A 27736-nucleotide genomic window follows, 5' to 3' on the forward strand; every position below is an offset into this window, starting at 1 on the left:
TGAAAGCGTCGCTGAGTCACCTTCCCGGAACACGCTCGGGACGCTCAGGACCCAGCCAGGGCTGCCCGGGGGCCACGCAGGACGGAGGTGGCCACCACCCGGACGCGTGCCAGGCCAACGCGTCCCACCAGCCTGTGCCTCCCCTCTACGTGGGGACGCTTGGGCCCCGCCCTCCTCCCCCCACCCCCAGGTGTTGGGAAACGGGGCCGGGCCGCCTGGGTCCTCTGTAAGAGGAGATGCTGCGGAGGCGTGCCCGAGTTACCGGGGCCGCAGAGACCTGCCTCTTCTCGACTTGAGGCGATGGGAAGAGAGAGTTGTGAGCGAGTGTCGGTGGGGGCAGGTGTGGGCGCGTGAGCACTTTGCAGCCTGGGCCTGTACCACCTCAGCCTCCTACAGCGGTTTGGTTTTTCCTAACTTTGGCCCTACCTGGTCAGGTCGCCAAGTCCGCCTTGGTAACTTCCTCCTCTGGGTCGCCGTCAACAACCCCCCAGGGAGTTTACTCGAGTTGGTTGCGGACAAGTTCAGCTCAGACACTTACTTGCCGGTGATATGTTTATCACACAAGCACCGATACACGAGTCCCGGGCCCGTTTGCATCTTCCCACTGAGCCAGTGGGGGCGGCGGAGGACACGCCCCCGATGCTTGGCTGCCCAATGCGGATGGGGACCCCTAGGCCTGTTTACACCGCCAAGCTCCTCTCGGGTGCGTGGGCCTGGATCGCCCGCTGCGGAGCAGCTTCTCTGGCCCAGGCGAGCCTCGATGTTGTCCTCTGCGAAAAGGATCCAACTTTTGAGGTTCTTGACAAGGATCCCTCCTCTGGACCGCATCTCCCCGCGCAGGTCGCCCGCCCTCCCCGGGACCGCTCGCCTGGCTGCCTCAGGCTCGGTGGCTGCGCTGCAGAGCTGCTTGGTCAGGAGGCTAAAAATAACTCTCTGGGGGAGAACTGGAGCGGCTGGAGAGACGCCCCGGCACGGAGCGGGGGGCACCCGGCGGGGCCTGGGCCTCGAAATCCGGGTGGGATGGGGCGGGGCGCGCGAAGCGGGCGCTGCTTGCCCGGAGCCGGCAGCGGGGCCAGTTCTGCCAGGAGACTCCGGGACGGAAAGTCGCAGCGTCCAGGGGCAGCCGAGGTCTGCCCGGAGCCCTGAGCCACGCGTGCCCAGAGTCCCACCCGGGGGCCGCTCCGACTTTGGGCGCCGAGGCGAGATCGCGTGGGGCCCGCGCCGCGGCCTGCTCTGCGCGTTCACCCTCGCGCGCCCGGGACGCTGCGCTCGCGGCGCGCCGCTCGTGGCTGGGCCTGGGGCTCCGCGCCTCGCCAACGGCCTCCACCTCTCCTGCCGGGCCGCGGCGCCGCCTTCCGCCGGTCGCCTACTACCAGCGTCCCGGGACCCAGCCAAAGGGCTGCGCGTGGCCGAGCCGTGGGCGCTGACCGTGCGGGGGTCGGCGCGGTGAGGCCAGGGACAGGTGGGCTCCAGCTGTGCGGGGCGCGGGGTCCTCCCCCGCAAACGCCGGGAGCGCGGGGCGTGGCCAGGCCCGGGGGCGAGGCACAGGTCCCTCCCCGAAGTTGAGACAAAAGTTTGAGGCTGGAGACAGCGAGGCCGTGCAGTCAGCATTTGCCCGGCGCTCCTGTTGTCCCTCAGATGCGAGGCTGAGCCCGGGACGAGCTGCGTTCAGCCCTAGGCCACTGTGGGGAACGGAGGTGGCGCTTCCCCAGCAAAGCGGACCGACTGGGTAGGGCTGGCCGCCCGCCCTGTCCTCTCGCCGTGCGTGGCTCCTGGGCGGTCGGGGGAACTGCCGTGCACCGCATGGCCTCCGCGCCCACTCGGCTCCGGCCGAGGGAGGCGGCGGCTGGCGGCCGGGCTCCGGCTCAGCTCTCGTGCGACTCCGGCGCTGCTCCCACGAGCGCTGCGCGCGGCGCCGCAGAGCCTGGTCCTTAGAGGCGCGCGCGGCGACTCCGGCCGCTCCGGAGCTCAGGGTAGAGGACAAGGCGACCCGGCTGTTTCGGGGCGGGGATCGCTCGCCCCGAACTTCGCGCCCTGAGATGTCCACTCACGTTCTGGGATTTTCACGCAACTGGACTCCCCTCCCCCTGGCAGCGCCCAGGGGGTGAGGACCTGATCCCCCGGAGAGAGCCACGGGGCTCTGACTCATCGTCGGGCCGGAACCCGAGGCCGCAGGAAAGAAAGCCCCTCAGGAAGAGACCCTTTGCCTCTGGGGGTGGGAGCTCAGTTCTAGGACGGGAGCGCCCTTGGTAGCACTGGACCTCGGCTAGCTGGATCTCTCGGAAAACTAGGCGATGCCGGAGGCGCGGCTCCCCGCGCGTGGTCCCAGGACCTAGCAGGGCGCCCCCCACCTCAGGGGGTCGCTGCGGACTCCACCAGCGCTGTCTCCTCTCCCTCAGATCCGGCAACCGCAGGGAATGACGCGGGTGCCCCTACAGCCCCGGCTCCGGGCGGGGAGGGCGAGCCCCACAGCCGGCACCAAGACGCCCGCCTGGGCAGCACCGATAAGGAGCTGAAGGCAGGAGCCGCCGCCGCGGACAGCGCCCCGACAGCGCCGGGGACCCCCTGGCAGCGGGGGCCACGGGTCGAGGTTATGGATGCAGGTTTGTGGGGGCCTGGCGGGGAAGGCCTGTAGGGGGATCCATTCTCTCCCTCGAGAGGAAGGTTGGCCCGAGTCAGCTGAACAAAAGAGGCTGGGGACGCCCGAGAGAAGCACTTTTCCCGACGAGACCAGAAGCGGGCCGAGCCTGAGCCAAGCCAAGCTGGCCGGGTGAGGAGCGCGGGGCTGCCGCTGGAGCTCCCCACTGGAGGCCGCTGCCTCTGGTCAGACTGTTGGATCAGTTACCCGTGGGTTTCAGGCACAGCGTTTCCACCCCAGTGCCCCTGCTGTGATCGTCAGCCCCCTAGTGGCCGGTTCGGGTTTGTCTTTACAGCGGGCGGCTCCCGGAACCCGCTCCCAAGGCCCTGCCGAGTGCTGGTGCTGTTAAATCCGCGCGGGGGCAAGGGCAAAGCCCTGCAGCTCTTCCGGAGCCACGTGCAGCCCCTGCTGGCCCAGGCCGATGTCTCCTTCACGCTGACGCTCACTGGTGAGTGTCTCCCCGCGGGGGTGCAGGGAGCATCCCCAGCCAGGGATCCCCCACCCCAGCCCCCGCCGTGATAACCGCGCTGGTCTCTCCGCAGAGCGGCGGAACCACGCCCGGGAGCTGGTGCGGGCGGAGGACCTGAGACGTTGGGACGCGCTGGTGGTCATGTCTGGAGACGGGTTGATGCATGAGGTGAGGCCCGCACCGGGAGGCTGGGCCTGGGTCGTGGGGGTGGGGTGCTTCCCAGGCTGAGGCCACCTGTGCTCCAACAGGTGGTGAACGGGCTCATGGAGCGGCCTGACTGGGAGACCGCCATCCAGAAGCCCCTGTGTAGCCTCCCAGCCGGCTCTGGCAATGCACTGGCCGCTTCTGTGAACCATTATGCCGGGTGAGAGCCCAGGGCCAGAGTGGGACTCAGTTTCCCCTCAGTGCCGCCCTACTGCCAGGCTTTCTTTTGTAAGTTACCATGCGCAGGGGTAACTTCCATGCCCTCTTCTCTGGAGCCTCGGCCCCTCCGTTCTGGGGCCCTCTCCGTGACTCCAGCTGCTGCCTCCACCTGCTCCATCTGTCACTCCTGCCAACTCCCTAGGGACTCAGTGTCACTTCGCCCGCCCCAACTCCCCAGGAGGAGGAAGGGGAGGACATGTGAGGGCTCCTGCCCTCCCCATCTGACTTCTCCCTCTGCAGCTACGAGCAGGTGACTAATGAAGACCTCCTGACCAACTGCACACGGCTGCTGTGCCGCCGGCTGCTGGCGCCCATGGATCTGCTGTCCCTGCAGACAGCCTCCGGGCAGCGCCTCTTCTCCGTGCTCAGCCTGGCTTGGGGTTTCATTGCTGACGTGGATCTGGAGAGTGAGAAGTTTCGGCGCCTGGGTGAGATGCGCTTCACTCTGGGCACCTTCCTGCGCCTGGCGGCCCTGCGCACCTACCAGGGCTCCCTGGCCTACCTCCCTGTAGAAACGGTGGTCTCCAAGATGCCCCCCTGCCCCGCTCGGGACCAGCAGGCCCAGCAGGGCCCTGTGGACGCCCACCTGGTGCCCCTGGAGGAGGCAGTGCCCTCTCACTGGACAGTGGTGCCGGAGCAGGACTTCGTGCTGGTGCTGGCACTGCTGCACTCACACCTGGGCAGTGAGATGTTTGCCGCACCCATGGGCCGCTGTGCGGCCGGCGCTATGCATTTGTTCTATGTGCGGGCAGGTGTGTCTCGAGCCACACTGCTGCGCCTCTTCCTGGCCATGGAGAAAGGCAGGCACATGGAGTGTGACTGTCCCCACTTGGTGTATGTGCCCGTGGTTGCTTTCCGCCTGGAACCCAAGGACAGGAAGGGTGTGTTTGCTGTGGACGGGGAACTGATGATCAGCGAGGCTGTGCAGGGCCAGGTGCACCCAAACTACTTCTGGATGGTCAGTGGCTGCAGGGAGTCCCCACCCTCTCTGGAGCCACAGGCCTCACCCAGCCGGAGGCCACCTCCAGAGGAGCACCTATGACTCCGCAGGCCTTGCCGTGCCTTAGTCTGTCTACTTGGTTTACTCTGAGCTTAGGCCCCTCCCTCCTTCCCTCCCCAGGGACTGGAGGGACTGTCCACAGCTCACTTGGCGGGTCGGGAGGAGGAGGAAGACTCCTGGAGAAGGCTGGGAAGGGTGGCTCTGCCCACCAAAGGCCAGGATGAGGTGCTGGGCTAGGAGCGTGGAGGCCACCGTGTTTTGTTTAGGGAGCCCCACCCCCTGAATCAAATCCAAATAAAGCGACATTCCCAGCCTACTGGTCTTATCCTAGGGGTTGGGGAGAGTGGGGTCTTGCTTCTTCCAGGGCTCTAGAATTTAACATGATGCCCAATGGTCCCTCCTGGATGGGGCAATGCACGGTACTGGCCCCTGGAAGTCATTTTGGTGGTGGGCACTGGATCAGAGCTGGTCCCAGCTGCTTTTGTAGGGGTGGGGCCCTGCCCCAGTGATGATTATGCCACATCTGGCCTGGAGCCAACTGCCTCTTCTCACAAGCGGAAGACTGAGGCTCAGAGCGAGTATGTCTTACCTAGGGCCACACGGCCAGCGAGTCTCAGCGAAACGAGAAAATGTCTCCGAGTTAGGCGCACTGGGGAAAACTGGCAAGGAGCAACACAAGTCAAAATGGCAGGCAGCTGTCCCCTTTTTACAAGGAGTCCGTCACCCCTCCAGGGAGGAATCCAGGGCTCCCTCAGCCTCCCCTGCCCTCCTCCAGCCCATCCTTTTTGGGGAGTGGTGGGCAGGGGTTAAAAGGAAGCAGCAGGGAGGGGCAGATGCTACCCGCTCAAAGTGGGGAACCCTTTTGGCTTCAAGCCCAGGCCAGGTGCTGCCAAGTCAGCTCCCCCAGCATCTGGAAGGAGCTGAACCGGTGCAACTGGTCAGTCACGGGCCCCTGGGGACCACGGCTACTGCTGACGCACTGCTGAAAGGCGGCTCTTGAGGAAAAGGACACGGGCCCTGCTCGGAGGCGAGAGCACCGACCCACTGAACTTCTAGACCCTCATCTCCCGGCCCCCGTGAGTCCCCTGACAGGAAACACGGAGGCGCAGCAGCAGGCTGGGAGGGGAAAGTGCCGCTGCCTCGAGCCTCCCCAGCAATAGGGATCTTTCCTTCCCCTGGGGAGGGTGTGTGAGGTGCCCCCGAGGGGAAGAAAGGCGACAGAGCCAGATGGATGGCAGAGGCAGGTTTAATGGTGCCACCTTGTCTTTTTTGTACATTGTAATGAGCCAAACAAACAAAAAAAATGCAAGTAAAAAAAAAGTTTAATCACACAGCACTTTATACAGGTATCTTAAGCAGTAGGCATTCACATCTCCACATGAACGACGCCCCGGGAAGCACAGCCCGGGCAGTCACTCTGGGTGATCCTCAAACAAGACACCGGCTCCGGCCCCGCCCTTCCCCGCGCTGCTGCAGCCGCCCACACGGTTGCGGCAGCTCAGGTGTGGAGCCAGCGTAAGGCGGACAAGACGCATCATGCTTTGGCTTCTTATTTTGTCTTTTTTTTTTTCTAGTAAGAGTTAATATCTTTGCTTTTGAGATTTATTTTCTTTCAATCTTAAATAGTACATACATACACCAAAATTACATAGCTGCAATGTGCTCAACAGCATCCTATTCAACTGGAGCTTCACATTATCAAACGCTTAGAAAAATCTGTAAACCTCTGGGCCCGTCTCTGCGAGGGAGAAGCCTGCCGGCTGCCTCTCTCCCGCATTGAGCCTGCAGCTCGTAAGTGAAGGGCTGACAGGCCTCGCTCTCATCCTCCGGGAGAGAGGGCTGGCTCGCTGTGTTCAGGGAGCTACATGCCGCCCCCCAGCGTTAGCGTTTGACAGTGGGAGGGGCACAGCCCACAGCAGAGGCCCTCGCACTTGCCCCAGGCTTGTCCGTGCTGCGGCCTCCCGGGGCCCCGGGACGGGGCTGAGCGCAAGGCCTTGAGGCCAGAGCTGCCATCCCCCCGGCCCCGTGGCACAGGAAGAGCAAGGCACCTACAGCTGTTTCTTTCCCAGCAGCCCCCTGGTCCTCACTCCATGGCAGCGTGTGAGGCCACCACCTCTCCTGGGGGTCACCCTGAACCCAGCCTGGTCCCAACCTCTCTTAGAGAGCGACTTCAACAGGCCCGAAGGCTCTCCTGTGTAAATGGGCCAGAGCAGAGCCAGAAGTCTGTGACGGCAGCTACAACTCCCAAGGGAGAGTGTTGGTGCTGGGAGACGAGGGAGGAGGCGGTTGGTGGTGGCAGCAGGAGGGCCTGGGACACTAGGAAGCTACAGTGGGATGAAGAGGACAAAGGGGACCGGGGAACCGCTGGAGCAACCCACACTTCATGCAAGGCACGTCCACTCATCCCACGGGTCCGGTCCCACGGGTCCGGTCCCGCGGGTCCGCACACACCTGGGCCCCGAGTTCTCCCGCGTCAGCCCCCACGAAAGGCCCACCTCCGACCTGAGGCGGAGATGGCGAGGGAGGAAGTGCTGGGACACCCTGCCTGGGGTGACAAGTGGAAAATCAGCAACAGGGTTCAGATTTTCTTTGCCACAGGGACCCCGCTTGCTGGAAGATTGCTTGGGAATAGAAATGGCAGCATCTCAAGAAACTTCCTGCACTTCAGCATCACTCATACTGGGGAGAAGAGGGCAATGGGCGGGGCTTGCACTGGGAACAGAGGAGGAAAGGGAAGAGGGGAGGTTCCAGGGGAGGGAGTGAGCAGGCAGCAGCTGGCCTCTCCCCGCAGCGACACTCCTTCCTCCAGGGCTGGCTGACTACTTGGCCTCCACGCTCTCGGGCATGCCCGCCTCCATCAGAGCGGCCCGGAACTGAGTCAGGACCCCCCGGATGCTCTTGATGAAACCCTTAGAAAGCGGGAAGAGGGGGAAGCCGATGTCAGGGTAGCCACTCTTCTCAGGCAAGAAGCTCCGGTAGCTCTTTCTCCGCTTCTTTGGTTTGACACTGGGTGGCACTGAGGCGTCAGGCGCTGCCTCCGAAGTCTGGTCTGTGCGGTCCCTGCTGGCTGAGGCCGGGCCCTGCGCGCCGCCCTCCGAGTCTGAGCCCTGGGAGGCCTCTCCAGGGGCCAGCCCTCCGTCCTCAGGTTCTTCTCGGCTGTAGTCTGAGAGCTCGGCCACAGCTGGCGGCTCTGGCGAGCTACTGTCCTTGGGAAGCCCGTTGGGCAGCGCTTGGGCCCCCTCCAGCAGGGCGTGCGTTTCCAGCCAGGACTCAACGCGGTTCACCAGCCGCCAGCCGCCGGTACTGAAGTGCTGCCGGATCTCCTGCTCGAAGACCTCGGGCGGCCGCCGCACCAGCTGGGTCATGGACTGCACCACGCGGATGAGCGCCATCTCGTTGTAGCAGCGACTGTTCTCATAGCCCTCCTGTAGGCCGCGGTCGCTGTCAAAGCCGGCTTCGTTGTAGTACGGTTCATTCACCAGGATTAGACCTGCCCGAGGAGAAGCCCATCAGGCCCGCCCGCCCGATCTCAACCCCCGAGAGGAGGCCAGAGCTACAGACAGGAGGTGGGGGGCGCAAAAGCCCGAGTCACTGTGCCCTCCGGCAGCCCTGTCACCCCCCCGGCCCCACCCACCGTACCTTGGATGGAGATGAGCACCTGGAGAAGGCTGGATTTGCTCGTCCACCTCTCTGTCCCCTAAAACACACACACAGTGCGATCGATTAACTCTGTCCCAGACACCTGTCCAGACCGGCCTCCCCCAGTCCTGACCAGGTGCCGGCACCGTACCCACCTTTCCAATCCAGGTGCCCAGTAGGCTGACGCACACCTTCCCATTGTCATACAGGTTGGGGTTCAGACGGCCACTGCACTGGGAGAGGTAGCAGAAGTGGGGGGGCACGGCTGGGTAGATGTTGGGGAGCTGGATGTCAAACAGGTAGAGGCCGTCCTCGTAGGGGGTGCGAGTGGGGCCCTTGATTAGGGCCGAGAAGAGGTCCTAGAGGAGGAGGGGGGGAGGGAGGGAAGGCTGAGGTTGGCGGCGGGCTTCCACACGGGGCACCTGGATGTGATCTCTTCCAGGGCTCTGTGCGGCTCCAGCAGGAGCAGCCCCCTGGGACTCCAGACACTGCCAGCAACAGAGAAGCTAAACGCAAACACCTCTGTGCAGACCTGCCTGGCATCTTCTAACTCCTGACACAAAAAGAATCTTCGAAGCCGGTTTGTATCCTACCAGGTTTTTTCCTTATAAATCATCACTTGTAAGTTGCATTCCTCAAAACAGCCCCCTACCCCCAGTGAAGCAAGCAACAATTACAACCCATCAGAGGATGAAAGAACATTCCAGGATGGCAAGGCTGCACTTGCTTTTAGGGAACTAGAAGGATGAGAGGAACTGAAGTCGGGGAAAACGCTGGGAGACCACTAGAAACTCAGGCTATAAGTCACCAAGGAGACTCTCCACAGACACCAGAGATCCACACTGACTGTCGGGGTTGGGGGGGACCATCGCCAGGGCAACGTGCCGGGTGAGCAATGAGCTGAGAGCCGGCTAGGGCCAAGGACTAGCTGGAGTGACGGAATCCTCTCGTGTACTTGGGACTAGAGCCACTCTGTGGGCCTCAAGATAACACACGATTTCCCTTTCCCTCTGAGTGAGATTTGGGTAGAAAGCAAACAAAAGAGTTCTTCCGTCAGCAGAGCTGAGATGGGCTGGAATTTTCAAAAGAAATTTCACTAAAACCCAAGGAAAACTAAAAGCATCATCAAGAACCTCGAGCGGCCCTGACCACGCACGCGCTCCTGGCCCTGCCCTGGGGTTTCTGGCCGCCTGCAGGCCCATTTCAACAGTGCCTCTCTTTGTGGTCCCTTTCCTCTGGCCCCTTTCCTCCAGGCCTGGGCTGGAGCTGAGGCCTCACTTGGACCCAAATTCAGTGTCTTGCATGGTGCCTGGCACACAGCAAGGCCCAGTGAAGGTCTGCTGAACAAATAAGGTGGCATATGGACCACGCTCGCTCATTCCTGGAACAAACAAGGAGGCGCTCACACGCCTCCACCAGCATGACTCAAAACACGGGGCCCAGGTCACAAACAGAGAAGTGGCAAATGGAGTGTGACGTGGCCACGGGAGGCTATACTGTCCTGTAGCTAAAAAGCAATGACCTACATCAGTGTGAATCAACGTGGGTACGTCTGAAAAATTACCGTTGGCTGAAAAAAAAACAAGTTATAGATGATGTGTATGATGATGTGCTAATCGTGTAGAACAAATCCTACAAGATAGTCTGGTTTATGGCGATGCACGAACATGTAAACACAGAAGAAGATCACCTGGAAGGAGACCCATGAAACTGCTGAAGTCATGGCCCCTGGGGGCAGGGTGAGGACTGGTCAAAGACAACTATGACTTTTTCTAAAATGTTCTAATTTTTCAAAAAACGAGAGAAGAGTCAGGTGATCATTACAATCTTAAACTAACTTTTAAAAGGATGACCATCTGGTCTAGACACATGCGTGGGACTCCTGCCAGCCGTGTGGCTCCCCTGGTGGAGCCTGTCCTGCCTGGTAAGGAGTCCCTCAGGCCTGCAGGCCCAGGGGCCGAGGCTGCAGCCTCTCGGGCACCAGGCGCCCACACAGCACAGCCGCACCCGGTAGTCCCCAGGCCCAGCCCGCACCAGGCTACTTGCCATTCTGTCCTCGAAGGTCTTGACCATGATGCCGTCGGGCAGCGAGGTAGCCAGCAGGGCCATCTCCTTCCGCACCGTGCTGAAGAACTTCTTGGCTTCTGGAGGCTGGAACTCAATTTTCTTAAAAGAGTGATTTGCTAGAGGGGGAAAGAGAGTGGTCAGTTCCTCAGGGCGAGGCCTGGGAACTCCACCTGGAGATGCGGCGGCCGCTGGGAGCGCTCCCCCGACAGGTGGATGAACCCACATGCTCCCTGCCCTCCTCTCCTGGCATGGGGACTGGTGCCCAGGCCAGGGAAACGGCTCCCCAGCCCTGGGCGGCAGCCAGGGGCCAGCCACCTGGCCTCCAGATCTGGAACACACACGGGGCCAACTCACAGGGCGCGAACTCCAGCACCGAGAAGACCTCGCCCTTGGCGCTGGTGAAGGTGACCCCGGGCTTGCCGCCGCACTGCTGGCAGAGCACCGGGGTCTCGCTGGGCCACTCGGCCTTCACAGGTGACTGCCCCTCGGGCTTGTCCTCCTTGCGCTCCGTGTCTGGCACAGCCTCCATCTTCTCCTCCTCTGCGATGGCCACGTTGTCCAGGGTCTTCTTGAGGTTTTCCTGCAGCTTCTTGATGTCGTCCAGAAACTTCTTCTCCCGCGTCGGCTTCTCCGGCTCCGCCGTGGGGGAGGTGGGCGAGCCCGTCAGAAGCTGCTCCACGGTCATGTTCTTGAGGCTCTCCAGGATCTTGATGGCCTCTTTCAACTCCCGGAAGCTCTTCGGGGGCCCATCCTTGCCAGCCTTCTCCATCAGCCCAGCCACAGGGGTGGCCATGGCCACGGCTCCCTGGATGGCGGCCGTGGCGGCCTCCTCGCTGATCACCACTCCCTTGTCCTCCTCGGGGGCCACCGGCTGCTCGGTGGCTGGGATGGGGGGCTCCTCTATCTTGGGGTGCTCGTCCTCCACCAGCCCATTGTCCGTCTCCCAGCTGTCACTGTCGTCCTCCCACTCATCCGAGGACGCCCCACTGGTGCTGCCTTCTACCGAGTCATAGTCTGACTCCTCGATCTCAGACTCGATGTTGTACAGGTGCTGGTGGGGGGAGACGGGGCGCGGGCCATTCAGGGGCGCTCTGCCAGGACCCCAACCCTCAGAGCTGATAGTGACTGGGTGCCCTGAGGCCTCGGCAGCCACGCCACCCTTCCCCCCTTTCCTGCTCTGGCCTCCGCAGTTGGGCCTCTGTGCTTCTTGGTCCCTAGGCCCGAGAGGCACCTCCGCTGCCCCAGCCCCACCCATGGGCCCAAGGCCCAGCCAAGGCCTGTTCCAGCCTCCTTGCCGCTGAGTGCACTTGGTCAGCAGGGCCGTGTCACACCCTGTTCCCCACCCCCGGAATGGCCTCCTGGACAAGAGGTGAGCCCCTCCCCCACCCCATGTTGGTGCCAGGAGAGGGGAGCTGGGGTGTGAGCATCAGCTCAAACAAGGGAGCAAAGAAACAGCATCAAAAACAGCCCTGCCACTCAGAACCCATCTGCTTTCTCTCCCTGATCTGTGAAAGTTGTCCTAGAAGTGTTGGTGAGAAGGCTCTAATTTCTTAAAGGAAGCAACCTGTGTTTTCTTAGCACAGTGAATGGGGATCCAGGCAGATCTGGGAGGTCTGTGAAAATCTACACACGACTGGCAATCCAGCTGTAGACTGGCAATCCAGCTGTAGGCTGCCTCTCTGCTTTCCCGACTCTCTCGCCCCGGGGCTCTGGGTGTAATACTGCCTTTCCTTTCCCTGAGACCTTACTCCCCCAAAGCAGACTCCCTGGCCAGGAAGATCTGAGCTCCCGGCCTGGCTGCCATGGTCTGGAGCTGCGAGGTGGACTCTGCAGGGGCTCACCTGGGGCAGGATGATGGTCTTGGAGTTATCAGCCCACACCACCTCCACCTTGCTGCTGATGTCCACGCGGGCCACCTGGCCGACCGACGGCTGCAGGGCAAATGGGACAGGGTCAAAGGTGCAGCTCCCCAAGGGTGAGGGCAGGGGCAAGGCCATGAGAACAGAAGGGATGTGGGCACCAGCCAGAGACCACCGTGAGTAACTCGAGCACGGGACCCTTTGGTTGAAACACCCCCAATGCTCGCCATCCACTGAGCCCCCCACTCACTCCCTTCCTGCTTGCAGCATCCTGGTCTCTCCGGGCTTCCAGCCTCGGGACTCTCATCCCCACTCTTCCTCTGCCTGGAATCTGCCCAACCCCACCCTGTGTCCCCACTTGTGCTCCAGGGCCCAGCTCAGACGCCACCTCCCCAGGCCTCTCCTGTGCTCCTGTAGCACCTGACACCACGCTCGTGGCGCGGAGGACACGAATGGGCTTCTCTAATAGGCCCAGGGAGCAGCTGTGTGAACGAGGCCTGAGCCTGGCAGGTAGGTGAGTCCTCGTGCAGGTGCTCGGACTGAGCGGCCCCGCTGCCGGCAGCTGCTCTCCTGGGGAAGGCGCTTGGGGCGGACACGCAGCCCAAAGGACTTGCAGGTCTCGGCTCCTGGTGCCACCTGGTGGCACCATGAGGTACTGCAGCTGCCACACAGGCCAGGGTGCACGTACCTCATCCTCCCTGTGAGGCCCTCCATCCTCAGTGTTGCCGATTCGGATAACGATATCGGTCGTGCGGAACCGAAAGTCAGGGTGATCGGCAATGTCGTAGACGCTCACATCTTCCTCCTCTCCAATCAGCTGGGGAGGGATGGGTGGTCGTGAGCCCAGGGGCCCTACATCCAGCCCACCAGAGCCCACCCTGAAGGAGACGTGGGGGCAGCACCCGCTCACCTCCACGTCGTCCCCACTCGGCCGCAGCTTGAACCACTTCACCATGCAGGTGCGGCCCACGTGGTCCCCAGACTGCACCACGCCGTAGACAGCGGGGTCCGGACAGCTCTGGACTAGGGACCCAGCGGTCGGGGGGAGGGGGGCATGACTAGCTAAGGCGCCCTGGTGGTGCCACCTGCCACCCACCCACCCACTGCACGTCAACCACAATGGGGCCCAGAACCCACTGCTTCCCTGGCTCGGTCAGTGCAGGCCAGAAAGGCTCCCCGAGTCTTCAGAAGAGTGACCACCAAGGGGAGTGTCCTTGATGCCCAGACCCCTCGCCCCTTCTTCCCAAGCCCCACCCGGCGCTACCTCGCTTGTCCACCACGAAGTCTCCAGGGCAGAACTCGTTGTTGTCCAGGTGGTGCACAGGGAAGAGGTCGTTGGAGCGGACGTTGCACTCCACGGAGCCGTCCTGCCACATCACGTCTGCTGAGGTCATCGTGGTCACCACCTCCACCGCCACCCTGCAGGGCAGGACCAGTGAGGAAAGGGCAGCTACGCTCTCTACCCACCGCCCCACCCCACGGGCTTCGTAAACTGAAACTCTGAGCATCAGGCAGCAGGGAAGAAACAGTCTCTCCGCCAGGCATCTCCTCCGGGAAGGGGCCCCTGTCCCGCCCTCTCCCACTCCCAGATCCCTCCTTCCCACCCGGCCAACCCCAGGCACCTACGTCATCTTGGCTGGGCACCTCTGAGCCTTCACGGGGCCTGCAGACTGCGAGCGCGCCCATGTGCACGTGAGCCTGGGTGTGCATGCGTGTGGGAGCGGGGCGGGGGCAGGAGGGGAGGGTCTCAGGCTGGGCACCCGGCCGGGAAAGGGAGGGTGCCCCTGAGTTTACCTGTCCCCCGGCTTGAAGTCACGAGTGATCTTATTCTTCTTCCTCTTGTGTTTCCGCTTTAAGTTCTTGATGGACAAGGGGATGCTCTTCTTGCGACCTGCGCCGCTGCCGCTCTGGGAGGAGGTGGTGGAGCTGGCGGAGGAGGTCACCGAGCTGCTGTCGTCCGTGTCGTCGGCGGCCTCGTCATCGGCGTCCTGCTCGGCCGAGTGCAGCCGGTCATCCCCGCCCTCCTTCAGCAGGAAGGGGGGCAGCTGCTCGCCCCCCTCGTGGGCCTCCTCGGGGCCCTCGTCCTGCATCTCCACGGGGCTGGCAGACCCATCAGGCGTCTCCTCGGGGCTGGCGGACCCTGCTGCGCCCTTGGCTTTGGCCGCCCCCTTCTTGCCTGTGTCCTCCACGGAGTGGTCCCTGGAGCACTGGGAGTCCGGGGACCAGGACATGATCCTCACAACCTGGTTCCTGAGGAGGCGCTTCACCTGCAGGGACAGAATAGGGAGAGCCGGCTGACGCGGCCGGGCCCCAGGCAGCTCGGTCTGAGGGGTGACAGCTGTACACACCTAGCTGGCCTGCAAGGGTCATCAGGGCTGCCCCCCAAGGCCTAAAGCACAGACCTTCCTGCTGTGGAAATGGCTCAAGGCCAGTTCCTCAAACGCCCGCCAAGCCCCAGCCCCGAGGACATACCTTCTTGGCCATAGAGCCCTCCCCCTGGGCGCAGTGTTTTTCTGGACATTCACAGGCAATCTTGGCCGGCTCTACCTTGGCTGGGAAGACATACAGACAGCGCTCCCCGAGCTGCCGCTGAGCATGGTCAAAGCATCCGAGACGCTTCACCCTGGGAGGGGAGGGAGGAGAGGCAGGGGCTGGGCCAGGGGGTTCTCAGCCCCACGCACCTGTGCCCGCGGCCCAGAGACCTGCTTGGGGACCGCCCCTGGGGGCGCTGGAGCGGGTGGCGCGCTGGAGCCGCTCACCTGCCTAGGTTTTCCTGGGTGATGACAGAGGGCGGGGGGCTGACGCTGTCCGTGCCCCCTGGACAGAAGCTCTTGGTAATCCATGTGACCTTCAGCTCCACAACCTGCACCTGGGGGTGGCGGGCAGGACAGGGCCACAGTCAGCAGGCTCTAACGCCCTCTCTTTAAGCAGCTGTCCGGAGCCCACCTGTCCCCAGAGCAGGAAGCAGGTCCTCATCACAGTGTAGCACCAAGTTTGGACACCCACAGAACAGGCCCACCCCAGGGGCCACTCACTGCGGCCTCCTCACCTCCAGTCAGGGCCCAGAGGACCTGCCACTCACCACCCTCCCACCTTGCTCGGCCCGGGTTCCCTTGGTTCTCAGAGCAGCCCCACCCCAGGTGAGGCAGGGTGGGCGGGAGATCCAGGGCCTCACCCCCCTGTCCTGCCCCCACCCCTACCTCTTCGACCAACACGCGGAACTTGCTCTTGGTGCTGAGCACGGGCTTGACCCCTGACAGCCACTGGACACTGGAGAAGATCTTGGCAGGGCCAATGAGCACCTGGCCTGGGTAGAAGCCGTAGGAATCATCAAAGAAGAGACCCTGCAGGATTTGGGGCCAGAGAAAAGTCCCCGTGAGCACTGCCTCCTCAGGGGAGGGCGCTCTCCACACCCGCACCCCCTGCTCTGTGCCTGGCTCCTGCTGGCCCCAACCTCCACGCTCCACAGCCCCTAAGGCTCCAGAGTAGCACCTCCCAGACCTCAGGTGCATACAAATCACCAGGGATCTTACTGAAATGCACGTCTGGCCCATTCTGCTTCCAAGCTCTCAGGCCACAACAATGCTGCTGGTCCAGGGGAGGCACTTGAAGGACTAAAGCTCCAGAGGACAGGGGTCCCCAAACCTGCTTAATCACACACACTCCCCTAGTATTCTTATTTACAAACTGTGTCATGTACTACTGTTCTAAAATGTCAATTGTAGTAAAATACTGCATACGCTCTAAGAAAACAGGAGATTTAAAAAGAATGAGATACAAAGTCAACAAAATGCAAAGAAAGGTTCTACTGCTTTCTGCCCACACCCAAACTTTTATACCTTTGGATACACACCGCCCCTTTTCTAGGAAAGCAATGGCGTAGAAGCAGTGGTTAGCCTGGGTCAGCTCCAAGCTCTCTGCTGAGAAGTCCCTCCTGCACAGCCCAAGGGCTGAGGAACATGAGATGAGAGGCCCCCCGCCCCGCCCCCAGTCTCCTTGGGTGGAGCCAACGTACAGAGTCGCTGACATGCGGGCAGACATCGTAGAGCTTGGCACCATCCTCTGTGTTCATGGAGCACCTGCAACAGGGCACAGGGGCTTGGTTGGCACCTGACACACTGCCTGGGTCTTAGGGGAGGCGAGGCAGCCAGGACCCCTTGTGGTGCTGGTCAGGATCTAAAGGACTTGTGCAGAGGTGTCAATACGTCCGCCCCCCCGCCCAAAATAGGCAGTTCATCCTCCTCCCACACCTCAGCCCCTGCACTGGTACAAGGAACTCTCCTAAAACAAACAAGACCCTACACCCGGATCTGAGTGTTCACCACCATTAAAGTGCCTAAAATAAAGCATCAGCCCCTCTCACGTGTCCTAAATGATAATGCAGCTCTCCCGAAACCAGGGTAGAGCCTAGACCAGAAACTGAGCCAGAGGATCAGGCCAGGCTGACAAGGAGACCAGCCCAGGGTCAGGTCCTGAGACTTGAAGCCCCGAAAGCCTGCAGCCCCTAGTACAGCCCTCGAGGAACCGAGAAAACACCCCCTGCCCCGCTTCACGGGCTGCCCCTGCCGAACGATGGCTCCTCCATGGTGAAATCCGCACCTGGCACCGTTAGACAGCTTGAGGATGATCTGGTTCTTCAAGTCGTAGACCTTCCCCAGCCAGCAGTCATAGGCAATGTAGTCTCCATACATGAAGGGCTGCAGATCAGGCGAGAGGGGTGTGAGAGGTGGCCGATGACACTGGTGTCCAGGGCACCAATTCCTCTTGGCCGTACAGACGGGAGGAAGGCTCTAGATAGGTCCGACCTAATAGCTGCTGCAGCAGGCTTTCCCCCAAGAGTCCAGCTGCACCCCAGCTCCCCTCCCACGGCGTCCCAAGGACACAGGACACATAAGTGGGAGCGGGCTGGGGAGGGTGGTTATACAGATGAATAAGTAAAGTGATTTAAGCAAATAAATAACTAAACTGAGGATATCAAGAGCCATGTCTCTCACTATTGGGGACGGCACTCACTAATACAGGAACAGGAAGGGGAAGAGAGGAGGAGCCTGTGGAGCTGGACTGGGGCTGGAAGGATCAAGACGAACCCATACATCTTATACACACAGAACAGGCACGGACATATCTAGACGTGTGTGTGTGTCTACGTATGTAGACATACATGTATTCCCCAGTGTTGCCCTGAATAGGGCCTAGCAGCAATTAGCACACCCAGCGTGCATCCAGATCTTGGCTTTTGAAATACCATTTTCTGAAAGGAACCAGGGCTCCTTGAAAAAACAGCTGATTCTAGGCTGGATGAGAAAAAATATAAGATAGAAAGAAAGTGTTTAAAAAAAAATGGTGGGGATATGTCAAAAGGACACAGATGTCAGCTTGAAGGGGATCCTACTGGCCAAATGTGGGATCATTCAAGCAACAAAACAAATAATGACAGTAATGGGTTATAACCAACTGAATAAAACAGGAATCTCTGCATCCATACTGATATAAAAAGTGAATAAATAAATGGGACAGAAAGTACAGCTCTTCCATACAGTAGAATGCCAAACTAATAAAAACAAGTAGGCAACGATGGAGTCATAAAATCCCCATTTAGCAGCCACCAGAGTGCTGGCTGGTTCAGGTGGGAATCGTTAATGGAAGCTAAGGCTGATGTATGGGGGTTTGAGAAGTACCGGGTTATTGACACAATCCCGGAATATCTCCCCACAAAACTGATAGAATCGCTTCCAACAGGGTGAATGCTGACTTTACGGTGGGGAGACATGGCAGAGCCCCAGACGACTGGGGAGCAAACGGAATGCCCCCACCCTGAGGCCATGGGACGTTCCGGGCCAGTGAAGAGCTCAGCAGCACTTCTGGGGCAGTTCTGCCAAGAACGCAGGGCCCCAGGCTGGTCATGGGCACCGTCAGATGGCCCCACGCTCAGGGTCACCCGGGATAAGGAAGACAAAGCAAGACTGGGGAACCTCTCCAGACTGGGGGAGATCAAAGAGCTGACAATTCTTGTGTGTGCTCCTGATGGAATCCTGGGTCAGAGGGGAAAAAGGAGATCGCTGGGACAACTGAATGAGGTCTGTGGATTGGACAGTAATGGGTCAAAGTCCTCGTTTTGGGCTTTGAATGGTGGTTAAACAGCAGAGTGTTCCTGTTTTGGGGAAATACACATTGTAGTATTTAGGGGTCATATAGCATCATACCTGTAGTTTGCTTTCAAATGTTTCAGAAAAGGGGAGGGGAGAAAGAGAGAGGGAGAGAAGGCGGCGGGGGGAGTGAGAAAGAGAGAGCGACAGAGGAGTACAGAGAGGTGGGGAAGGAGGGAGGAAAGGCGCTGGAGCTGATGCAGCGAAATGTCACCAGCTGAGGAACCTGGATGTTGCAGGGGAAAAAGGTACCTACAACTTTTCAGTAAGTTTGAAATCATTAAGAAAGTAAACTGAAAAGAAATTTGTTCCAAAAAAAGCATTAGAGGAGAAGGGAAACCAGCAGTCTCTGCTGGAGACGTAAAGCCGTGTCCTGACCTCGCGTCTGCATGGCTGACTCACAAGAAGCATGGTGAGGCTGCAGAGAGCGAGCTGACTGCTGGGCTTGGCCACCCGGCCTGGGAAGGAGCCGCGGAGAGAACCAGAGCCCCGAGAGGGGGTTCAGCGGGGGTGGCAGGCGGGGTGGGCTCACCCAGATGTGCTGCAGGTCCTTGCTGTTGACGGGGTAGACGATGCAGTTGGTGCCAATGAGCTTCACGGCGCAGTCGATGTTCACGTCGATCACCGTGCCACACTGGCTGTCCTGCGGGGGAGAAGGCATCCAGGTCCCGGCAGGCGCCCCGTGGGGCCACCCAGCAGACCCGGCCAGGACCTGCCCCAGGCCACCCCCCACCAACCCTGCCCCACCGAGTGGGACGCGGGACTCACAGTGGAGCGCATGTGCCGGACCACATCCCGGGGCACCACGGAGCGGTCCTCTAGTTTCAACTGGAACAGAGAGCACAGGTGTCAGAGCACGGCCCCCCAGATCACTACAGGATACAGTCTTCTCCCTACCTCTTAGTGAAGCGTAGCATACGTATAGCTAAGCACACAAACCATAAGCCCAGAGCTCGGCTTTGCCAAATCCCACACGCCCCTCCAACAGCACCCAGATCAGGAGACAGCACGCCAGGTGCGACCTCCCGCACCAAAGGCAAACACCGTGCTCACCAGCGGTAACTGATCACGCTGAAAAGTGTGGCTACGTGACAGATCACGTAAGGCCTCATTTAAATTAAAGATTTAGGGGCTTCCCTGGTGGCGCAGTGGTTGCGAGTCCGCCTGCCGATGCAGGGGACACGGGTTCGTGCCCTGGTCCGGGAAGGTCCCACATGCCGCGGAGCGGCTGGGCCCATGAGCCATGGCCGCTGAGCCTGCGCTTCCGGAGCCTGTGCTCCGCAACGGGAGAGGCCACAGCAGTGAGAGGCCCGCGTGCCGAAAAAATAGAATAAAATAAAATAAAGATTTAACAGCCCATTCTGCAGAGAGCAAAACATTTTGCTGTGAGTGGAATCCTTTTTCCAGCTTCTGCCTGCCCTGCACCCCTGCTGCCGAGTGCTGAGCAGGGTGGGCTGGAGGAGGAGCGTGACACTGGGCCGAGGGTCACCCTGAAGCCGCTATCAGCCTCACCACCTTCTAATCTGGGCCACCCTGCCCGGCCAGTCACAGCCTGCTCCTTATCAACTGCCCCGCAGAGGACTGCGAGCTGCTGAGTAACCGACTCTCAGGATGCCGGCTTCTGGAGCCTGGCCAACTGCGCGGCAAGCATTGAGCCATCCCTCCACGACAAAGTCCCTCCCCCTGCCGGGCACCAGACGCCCCACAGCAGCCCAGGCGGGAGACGTTTCTCCACTGGGCCAGTGCATCTTCCTTGCTGGCTCCCCAAACCTGGGGCTGCTCCTCTGTGGTTCTTCACTGAGTCCTGGGAACCGGTGCATCTCTGTGACTGCCCATCTCCCTGGCTCAGGCACCTCCAAGACCCCAAACTAGGGGGATGGAAGAGCTATTCCCTCAAACACCCAACTGAACACTCAAGATCACTCCACCGCAGAACGTGGGGCCTGGAACGGTGACCTCATGAGAGGAGAACTAACTGAGAAGGGAGACAGGCGCTTAAGGGCACCGAAATCCTGGCAACGACTAAAGCAAACCCTGCTATTAGTGGGATGTGACTTTAAAAAAAAGTAAAGGGGAAGCAATGGGCCCGCCATCAACAGGTGACAGAGATGCTCCTACAGGGACACAAGCCCGTGTTCCAGATGAGAGGGAGCCCCGGTGTTAAGCACACCGGACACTTACCTGCGCTGGCGCTGCAGCCTTGCAAAGCAGCCTCGCGAAGCGCTCGTGTAAAAGGTGGGGTGAGTGGCTCAGAGGATTAACGAGGCAGTGAAAGCACAGACGGCCACCAGGCGCCAGGCCCACAGTAAGGGCTCAGCCAACGCTAAGTGCTATGACTACTCCACCGGCCTCCGTTGCCCGCTAGGCACAGGCTGAAGACCCTGAGCTCAGGATCCAAGATCCCAGGAGGCTGCAAGGGGCCACGTGGAACTCTGCTAACGGTGTGCTGGGATGACAGTGCCATTTTTCTAATTCAAAGAACCTCCTATCCTGTAACCCTCTGGGCCCAAATCCCTGGGTGGGACATGGTATTTTCAGTGCTGTCCCACCCTATCTCAAACCTCTGCTCCCATTTTAGACTTCAAAAAGCCACAACTGCAGATCTTTCCAAGTTGCCACAGAAACCAGAAGTTGCAGTGAGGGGAAATCCACTGGGAGAGGGACAGTGCTGCATGGGGCAGGTGACACCATGCTTGGAGCAGCTGTGGCTGCGGGCACAGGCTGCCTCGCGGGCTCAGGGACCTTGAGGAGAGACCCAAGTTGAGTCTGCACATCATCCCAACCTCAGCGTCTGTGTCAGTCCCCGAGACAGCTGCCAGGAAAGGAAGGGAGTGGCCCAAGCGCAGACCCTAAATCAGCACAGTCTTTGATGGGACACGGCCCAGCCTCGCTACCTCCGAGGGGGTACGGGAAACTGAGGCTCCTGCTCTGAGGCCGAAGCAGGAACTACACAGCCAGTGAAAGCTGGCATCACAGCAAGGACAGGGATGGGTTTTCTCCTTCCTCCCTCTGTAGAACCTCTGCGAGGCTGTGGGGCAGGCAGGTCCCCGAGTTCCAAGGAGGGGGCCTGGTGAGCCAGCGTGTCCCCGGATGTGGCTCTCCTGACCCGCGCTTGGCCTCTTGCCCGAGTCTGACTCCTTCCACGTGAAGCTGGGTCTCCAGGCTCTTCTGATCTTGCACGACAACGACAATGACAGTGTAGAGCGGAGTGGCAGGCAGGACAGAGGGGTGCAGGGGCCACTATTCTGGCCGCATTTCTTTTTTTTTCTTTTATTAATTAATTTATTTTGGCTGCGTTGGGTCTTCGTCGCTGCACGCGGGCTTTCTCTACTCACAGCGAGCGGGGGCTACTCTTCATTGCGGTGCATGGGTTTCTCATTGCAGTGGCTTCTCTCGTTGCGGAGCACGGGCTCCAGGCGCGCGGGCTTCAGTAGTTGTAGCACGTGGGCTCGGTAGTTGTGGCTCATGGGCTCTAGAGCGCAGGCTCAGTAGTTGTGGCGCAGGGGCTTAGTTGCTCCGCAGCATGTGGGATTTTCCCGGATAGGGATAGAACCCGTGTCCCCTTCATTGGCAGGCAGATTCTTAACCACTGCGCCACCAGGGAAGTCCCTCTGGCTACATTTCTTTTCCTTGGGAATTCCAGAAAATGAGAACAGGACGCCTGGGAGGGCGAGGATGACTTGCAAGCCTCTCCATGCTCTTTCACCAGTTTCCCTCCCAGGTGCCCACGTCCCACCACACCGGGCACTGCTCTTTCCACATCCGCCAGCCGCTCCAGCCGGGCATCTCCCCTGGAACAGCGCTTACCCACGTCCTCCTCACCTCTCCCTGTTCCGGGCACGTGCTCCCTGCATCTCGAAGGCTTTCAGAACCCCTGCTCTGGAAGGAACCTCTGCTCTGGAAGCCTCTCCTCACAGCGACAGCACAGCTGGTGTGTATTACACTCCATGCAGTTTTCTAGCACTTCACGTGTTTTAACCTGAGAAATCCTCCACAACTCCACGAAATAAGCAGACTGTCATTGTCTTTACAGATAAGTAAACTGAGACAAAGAGAAAAGAAGTCATGTGTTCATGGTCACACGGCTCCTAAGTGGTGCCGCTGGGACTTCAACTCAGGCAGTCTAGCTCAAGTCCATGCGCTTAACCACAGAAAAACCTCCTCCCTCCCCAGCGAAGGAGAGATTTAGGGATAGAGTAAAACACATTTCAGGCAGGTCCACACCCTCTGAAAGACAGTAATTCTTCCCCTGGTTATAAAAGCAACAACTGCTCTATTCATTTTTGGGGCACATGGCAGGCGGCTGTGGTGGCCTCTGCCTGCGGACGTCATCAGGGCCCTGAGCGCCCGCCGAGGCCGCCAGGTGGGAGACACCACCGGGTCTCAGCAGTTTGCCTTCCTCTGCTCCTCCCCCCTTGAGAGATCAGGCACCCAGATCACAGGCACCAGACACTGGAGGCTAACACCAGAGGGCGCTGTGCCTGCTCTAAGAAAACGCCAGATTGAAAAGTGAAACTAAGCCATGAAACAGAGCCACGTTTTTGGTTAGGCGCACCCTGGACGCAGTTTTTAAAAAAGTGTCACCAGCGTGGGATCTGAGGTGGAAGGTGGATAGAGTTTAACTGTCATTATTGGCTCTAGAATTCTGAACAACCTCTGAGGTGGTGAACTACTGTTTAACATTTCTTGAGGGAGAGCTGTAGCTATCAGAGGTTTCTGAATAACAAAAAAAAGCAAGACAAGAAAGATAACACACCAAAATGTTAAAGTGTCTGAGTGAAGAGGGGCTACAGGTGGTTTTAAAAACGAACATGCATTACTTTGGAGACTTTTAAAATGTTTTTAAATTGACATATAGTTGACTTACAATACTGTGTTAGTTTCAAGTGTACAGCACAGCGATTTGTTTTTGTGGGTTCTTTGCAGATTACATTCCGTTACAGGTTATTACAAGAGATTGGGTATAACTCCCTGTGCTTGGACACTTTTGTGACATGTCTGCGGGACGTGCCTGGTGGAATCCGAGAACCCACATCCTTTGCTTCCACTGCCTCCTCTGGAAACAGGAGTAGCAAACAACACACCTGCCCGCATGGCGAGGATTCCTGCACCTGCTCTGGAGGAAGAGAGCCAGGCTTCAGGGAGGACAAGCACTGGTGAGATAAGCCCCGCTCTGACTCAGCCTCCATTCTAGTGCAGCAGAGAAACAGACAGGCACACGCGCGTGCGCACGCACACACACACACAGGTCAGGTGGTGCTATGTGCCATACAGAAAACCAAGGCACTACCCAGGGTGTGTGGGGGAGAGGCTGGAAACGGGAGGGGAGCAAGAGCAAGTTATTTATTTTCAGAGGGTGACCAGGAAAGGCTGCTCCAAGGTGACATGTGACCAGAGGTCTGAGTGTATTAAGGGAGTGCGCTTTCCAAGCAGACAGAAGAGCCGCCCTGACGACCCTGGCAGAGTGCGCCTGGATGACGCCCAGCGGAGGCCAGCAGGGCTGCAACAGAGCAGCAGGGAGCAGGAGGCGAGGCCAAGCATCTCGGGCCTCAGAGAAAAAGCACCAGGGAAGGACCTGAGAGTCCGTCCTGAGTGACCGGAGCGCTTGCAGGTCTCTGAGCAGGGGTCACATTAAAAGCGTCATCTGGGGCTTCCCTGGTGGCGCAGTGGTTGAGAGTCCGCCTGCCGATGCAGGGGATACGGGTTCGTGCCCCGGTCCGGGAAGATCCCACATGCCGCGGAGCGGCTGGGCCCGTGAGCCATGGCCGCTGAGCCTGCGTGTCCGGAGCCTGTGCTCCGCAACAGGAGAGGCCACAACAGTGAGAGGCCCGCGTACCGCAAAAAAAAGAAAAGAAAAAAGCGTCATCTGGCTGTGGGCAGGGTAGGGTGACCAGGTAGCCCAGGGGTTCTCAACCGGGGGCAACTCTGCCCCACAGAGGACATCTGTAATGTCTGGAGACACGCTTGGCTGTCACAGCTGGGGGAGGGGCTCCTGGTGGTGAGAGGCCAGGGGCGCTGTTAAACATCCAACAATGCTCAGGACGGCCCCCCACAGCAGAGACTGATTCGGCCCAAAGCATCAGCAGTGCTGAGGCTGAGGAGCCCTGAGGCTGTTCCCAGGAGAGTCTGGTGGTGCTGAGACCAGAGGAGGGTGAAAGGATCACCCTCCAGATCCTTTCTGAAGTTTGAGTTAAAGAGGTGCTCCAAGTCGGAAAGCAATTCAGTGGCAAAGGGAGGAGGGGGGACACCGCCGGGGGAAGGCAACATGGCAGGGGGCCTGAGCACTTCCGTCCCACCCCCATTTGAGCTCCAAGGAGCTCTGCCCTGGCCAGGAGGCCCACTCCCTGCCCCTTGCCCCCCGGGCTGCCCGAGGCGCACACTGCTTCCCTGAGCTGCAGCTCTGACTCCTGGCACTGACGGCACAGCAGGAACGACGAGCTGGTCCCGACCCTCATTCCTAACACGGCTCTCGACTGAACCTAATGCACCATATAAAAATGTTCCAAGGACAGAAAAAGGCAAACTGAGGCTGATCAATTGGTTGAAAATACAAGGAAGCTGAAACAAGAAGTTACTTTAAAGTGGATTTGAACATTACATCCTGTAGGACTGGGTGGCCCTAAGGGCTGGCCTGCTCAGTGGGGGCTGAGCACCCACCTTAGGAAAAAAAGCAGGCTTCATGCCTGGTCACTAAGATCAGTGTCCACGAACAGGGCTCCCAGTGTGAGAGGGGAAGAGGCAGGAAGTCCAACAACGGGCAAAGGAGGGCCATTAAAGGGGCCTGAGCATCTGCATCAAGGCTGGAAGCCACCCGCCCACCACTGCCATCTCCTGTCAAACTCCGGCAAGGCCAAAACACAGGGGAGGAGAGGCGGGTGTCCTTTGGACCCACAGCAAGAAAGCCAAGCAGTCTTCCCTGGGGATGAGTGACATGAGCTGTACCAGATCCTCAACTGACAATGGGAGTACCAGCACCCACAGTCTCGGGTCGCAAGGACGAGCTGTCTGCCAGTCCCACACCGTGCCCCTGGCAAGTGAGTGGGAGATGGGGGACGGCTTGCTGTGGCCCCCGGTTTGGGCTGTGTTCAGTGGCCTGAGCCAGGCCCTTCCTGGGGAGGGAGAGGAGAGAGGAGTGGCAGGGCCAGCAGACACACGGGAGATGAGGCTGTTTACCTAGGCCAGGACTCAAAGAACAGATTCCTGAAAGGAATATAATGAGGTGAGACCAGTGCTGGAAATTTCTAAAGGCTTGCTACTTCCCAAGGGGTAAAAAGAATCTGAGAAACACCATCCCTCCCACCTCTCATACAGCTAGAGCTGGGACAGTGGTCAATGGGGGGTGGGGTGGGGAAACTTCAGGGCCTCCTAACCACCCCCTCTCACTCCCTCAGCCGAGGTCGCAGATGCTGAAGAAGGCCCCAGTCCCGCTGCCCCTGGGTCTACTTGGCTGCCAGCACCCCAGCTCACTGCGGTGGCCACCCAGCTGCACTCCAAGCCAAGATGGAATGGGGGACATGCTAGTCACTGGCTGAGAAGCCCAGCTCAGTCTAGGGGGTGAGAATAGAGGAAGCCATTCAATAGAACTTTGCTAATCCTTGGACTGAGGTCATCGAAATTTTTTTCAGTGCTTCCTATAGATTCAAGGCTAGAGAAGAATACAAATGTAAAATAAGGAATGCACACAGTCTTTAAGGAATTTAGAAGGATCTGGCATAGAGATGGGTGGGGAAAGGGGAGGGGCAGGCCCAGGGATATTAACTCCCTCCCTCCAACGCAAATACAATTTGGAGGCCAGAGGAGCTAAGATGCCAGATTGGGAAGTTTATCCCACAGTGCAGAATTCTGAAAAAGCCTTGGAAATCCTAGAATGGAATGCTCCCTAGAGCAGTGTTTTTCCTTCTTTCTTTCTTTTTTCTTTTTGCCGTGCCAGTTGGCCAGAGGGATCCCAGTTCCCCGACCAGGGATTGAACCCAGGCCCTCGGCAGTGAAAGTGCAGAGTCCTAACCACTGGACCATCACGGAATTCCCAAGCAGTGTTTTTCAAACTGAGGGCTGTGACCCATTAGTGGGTTATGAGATCAATTTAGTGGGTCATGGCCAACACTGGGTGTATCACATACAGGAAGGCTAGGTACTGTTTTGTTTTGTTTTGTTTTGTTTTGATTTATTTTACTTTTGGCTGCATTGGGTCTTCATTGTTGGGTCTTCGTTGCTGCACGCAGGCTTTCTCCCGTTGCGGCAGGCTACTCTTCGTTGCGGCGCGTGGGCTTCTTATTGCGGTGGCTTCTCTTGTTGCAGAGCTCGGGCTCTAGGTGCACAGGCTTCAGTAGTTGTGGCACGTGGACTTCAGTAGTTGTGGCTCGCAGGATCTAGAGTGCAGGTTCAGTAGTCGTGGTGCACGGGCTTAGTTGCTCTGCGGCATGTGGGATCTTCGAGACCAGGGCTCGAACCCGTGTCCTCTGCATTGGCAGGCGGGTTCCCAACCACTGCGCCAGCAGTGAAGCCCTGAGGTACTGTTCTGAGAACACTTTTCCAGGCGCATATATAACATACATGTGTCCTGGGTCACGATGTATAGTATGTTCTATGGTGGGTCACTTTCAAGAAGTTTGAGGGCCCCACCCCTGCCTATCTGCTCTGCTGGCTCCCTCTGGCTAGGGCTTCAGCCAGTTACAAGCAAAGCGAGACATCTCTTCTCGTCAGAAGCTGGTCTAGAGCCCCAAACAAGAAAACAATCAAAAACCCTAGGATCTAAACGTTCACACACAGATACTGTGGGAGTGGGGAACTTTTAACTCTTTCTGACATTACTTAAAATGTCAGTAAGTTGGCCTTCAGAAGAGTGAACCTGGGAGTGGCAGGAAATGGTACTAACTGTGGGTTGGAGCTGGGCTCCTCTTCCAACTTCCAGTTCTGAATGGATTTGGGGATATGACTGGCCAGTGAGTCTAGCGAATGCCAGTGTAATGACTTTCTCAGAGCAGTTGACCATCATGTGACCGAGTCCCTAAAAATCCAGCCATCAGCAAGCTGCCCACCTGAGGATCGAAGGTTTTACCAGCAAACACAAATGGCCAGAGGGCCTCACATGCCAGGGGGAGGAGGAGAGCTGGAAATGCCTGGGCAGTGGAAGAAAAGACAAACGCTGGTGCCCCTAACTGGAAAATTCTGTCAATCACGCGCTACAGAAACCATTCAACAGAAGCTCTGCTAAAACCAAAGACTGGGGTCAATCAATTCAATAGTTTTTTAGTGTTTTCCATAGATTCAGAATGAGACAAGAATACAAACACATAGGTACGTGTCCTGGCTTTACAGAACTTACATTTAGATGGGGGAGACAAAATGAAAATACCTCAAAACATTTATACAAGTAAATACACTGCCGAGCTGGGTAGAGAGACAAAGATTCCTGTTTCCAAATGGCAGGTGGGGGAAGGCGGGAAGGGCCAGGCTGCAAAGGAAATGTGCATCAGAGATGCAGGCAAGGGATGC

General features: G+C 59.0%; 2 protein-coding genes across 5 annotated transcripts in view; one reads left to right on the forward strand and one right to left on the reverse strand.

Moving 5' to 3' along the window:
* Positions 1-691: 691 nt before the first annotated feature.
* Positions 692-4844, forward strand: SPHK1 (sphingosine kinase 1). 4 transcript variants are annotated; one of them, XM_081218039.1, is made up of 6 exons: positions 692-795; positions 2400-2603; positions 2934-3086; positions 3181-3275; positions 3356-3471; positions 3771-4844. In XM_081218039.1, exons 2-6 carry the CDS (start codon positions 2594-2596, stop codon positions 4570-4572), a joined length of 1176 nt encoding a protein of 391 aa, XP_081074165.1. In that variant the 5' UTR covers positions 692-795; positions 2400-2593; the 3' UTR covers positions 4573-4844. The 4 variants fall into 4 exon arrangements, with proteins under 4 accessions (XP_081074165.1, XP_081074164.1, XP_081074163.1 ...); XM_081218038.1 differs by having other exon boundaries at positions 708-840; XM_081218037.1 differs by lacking the exon at positions 692-795 and adding an exon at positions 979-1729.
* A 914-nt stretch (positions 4845-5758) lies between these two features.
* The window catches only part of UBE2O (ubiquitin conjugating enzyme E2 O), a 58807-nt gene continuing 36829 nt past the window's right edge, over positions 5759-27736 (reverse strand). Inside the window, exons 2-18 of the mRNA XM_081218036.1 lie at positions 19010-19069; positions 18774-18884; positions 16695-16792; positions 16111-16174; positions 15296-15439; positions 14855-14964; positions 14568-14718; positions 13890-14362; positions 13360-13514; positions 13006-13118; positions 12784-12912; positions 12078-12167; positions 10591-11287; positions 10216-10352; positions 8325-8528; positions 8170-8227; positions 5759-8020 (exon numbers count right to left, since the gene is read on the reverse strand). Coding sequence (XP_081074162.1) covers positions 7350-8020; positions 8170-8227; positions 8325-8528; positions 10216-10352; positions 10591-11287; positions 12078-12167; positions 12784-12912; positions 13006-13118; positions 13360-13514; positions 13890-14362; positions 14568-14718; positions 14855-14964; positions 15296-15439; positions 16111-16174; positions 16695-16792; positions 18774-18884; positions 19010-19069 — 3465 coding nt within the window. The 3' untranslated portion in view covers positions 5759-7349. The remainder of the gene's footprint in view (positions 8021-8169; positions 8228-8324; positions 8529-10215; positions 10353-10590; positions 11288-12077; positions 12168-12783; positions 12913-13005; positions 13119-13359; positions 13515-13889; positions 14363-14567; positions 14719-14854; positions 14965-15295; positions 15440-16110; positions 16175-16694; positions 16793-18773; positions 18885-19009; positions 19070-27736) is intronic.

The sequence above is a fragment of the Mesoplodon bidens genome (genome assembly GCF_964165515.1).
Source record: "Mesoplodon bidens genome assembly, chromosome: 19".
NCBI classification, from domain to species: Eukaryota; Metazoa; Chordata; class Mammalia; order Artiodactyla; family Ziphiidae; genus Mesoplodon; species Mesoplodon bidens.

What these genes read in the sequence shown, in the direction of transcription:
- SPHK1 (XM_081218040.1), top strand. Translation starts at nt 2,040, where the DNA reads ATGTCCACTCACGTTCTGGGATTTTCACGCAACTGGACTCCCCTCCCC. An exon ending in CCCCTGGCAGCGCCCAGGGG is followed by an intron (nt 2,105 to 2,379) that starts GTGAGGACCTGA and finishes GGACTCCACCAG; the next exon opens with CGCTGTCTCCTCTCCCTCAG. An exon ending in CTTCACGCTGACGCTCACTG is followed by an intron (nt 3,087 to 3,180) that starts GTGAGTGTCTCC and finishes GTCTCTCCGCAG; the next exon opens with AGCGGCGGAACCACGCCCGG.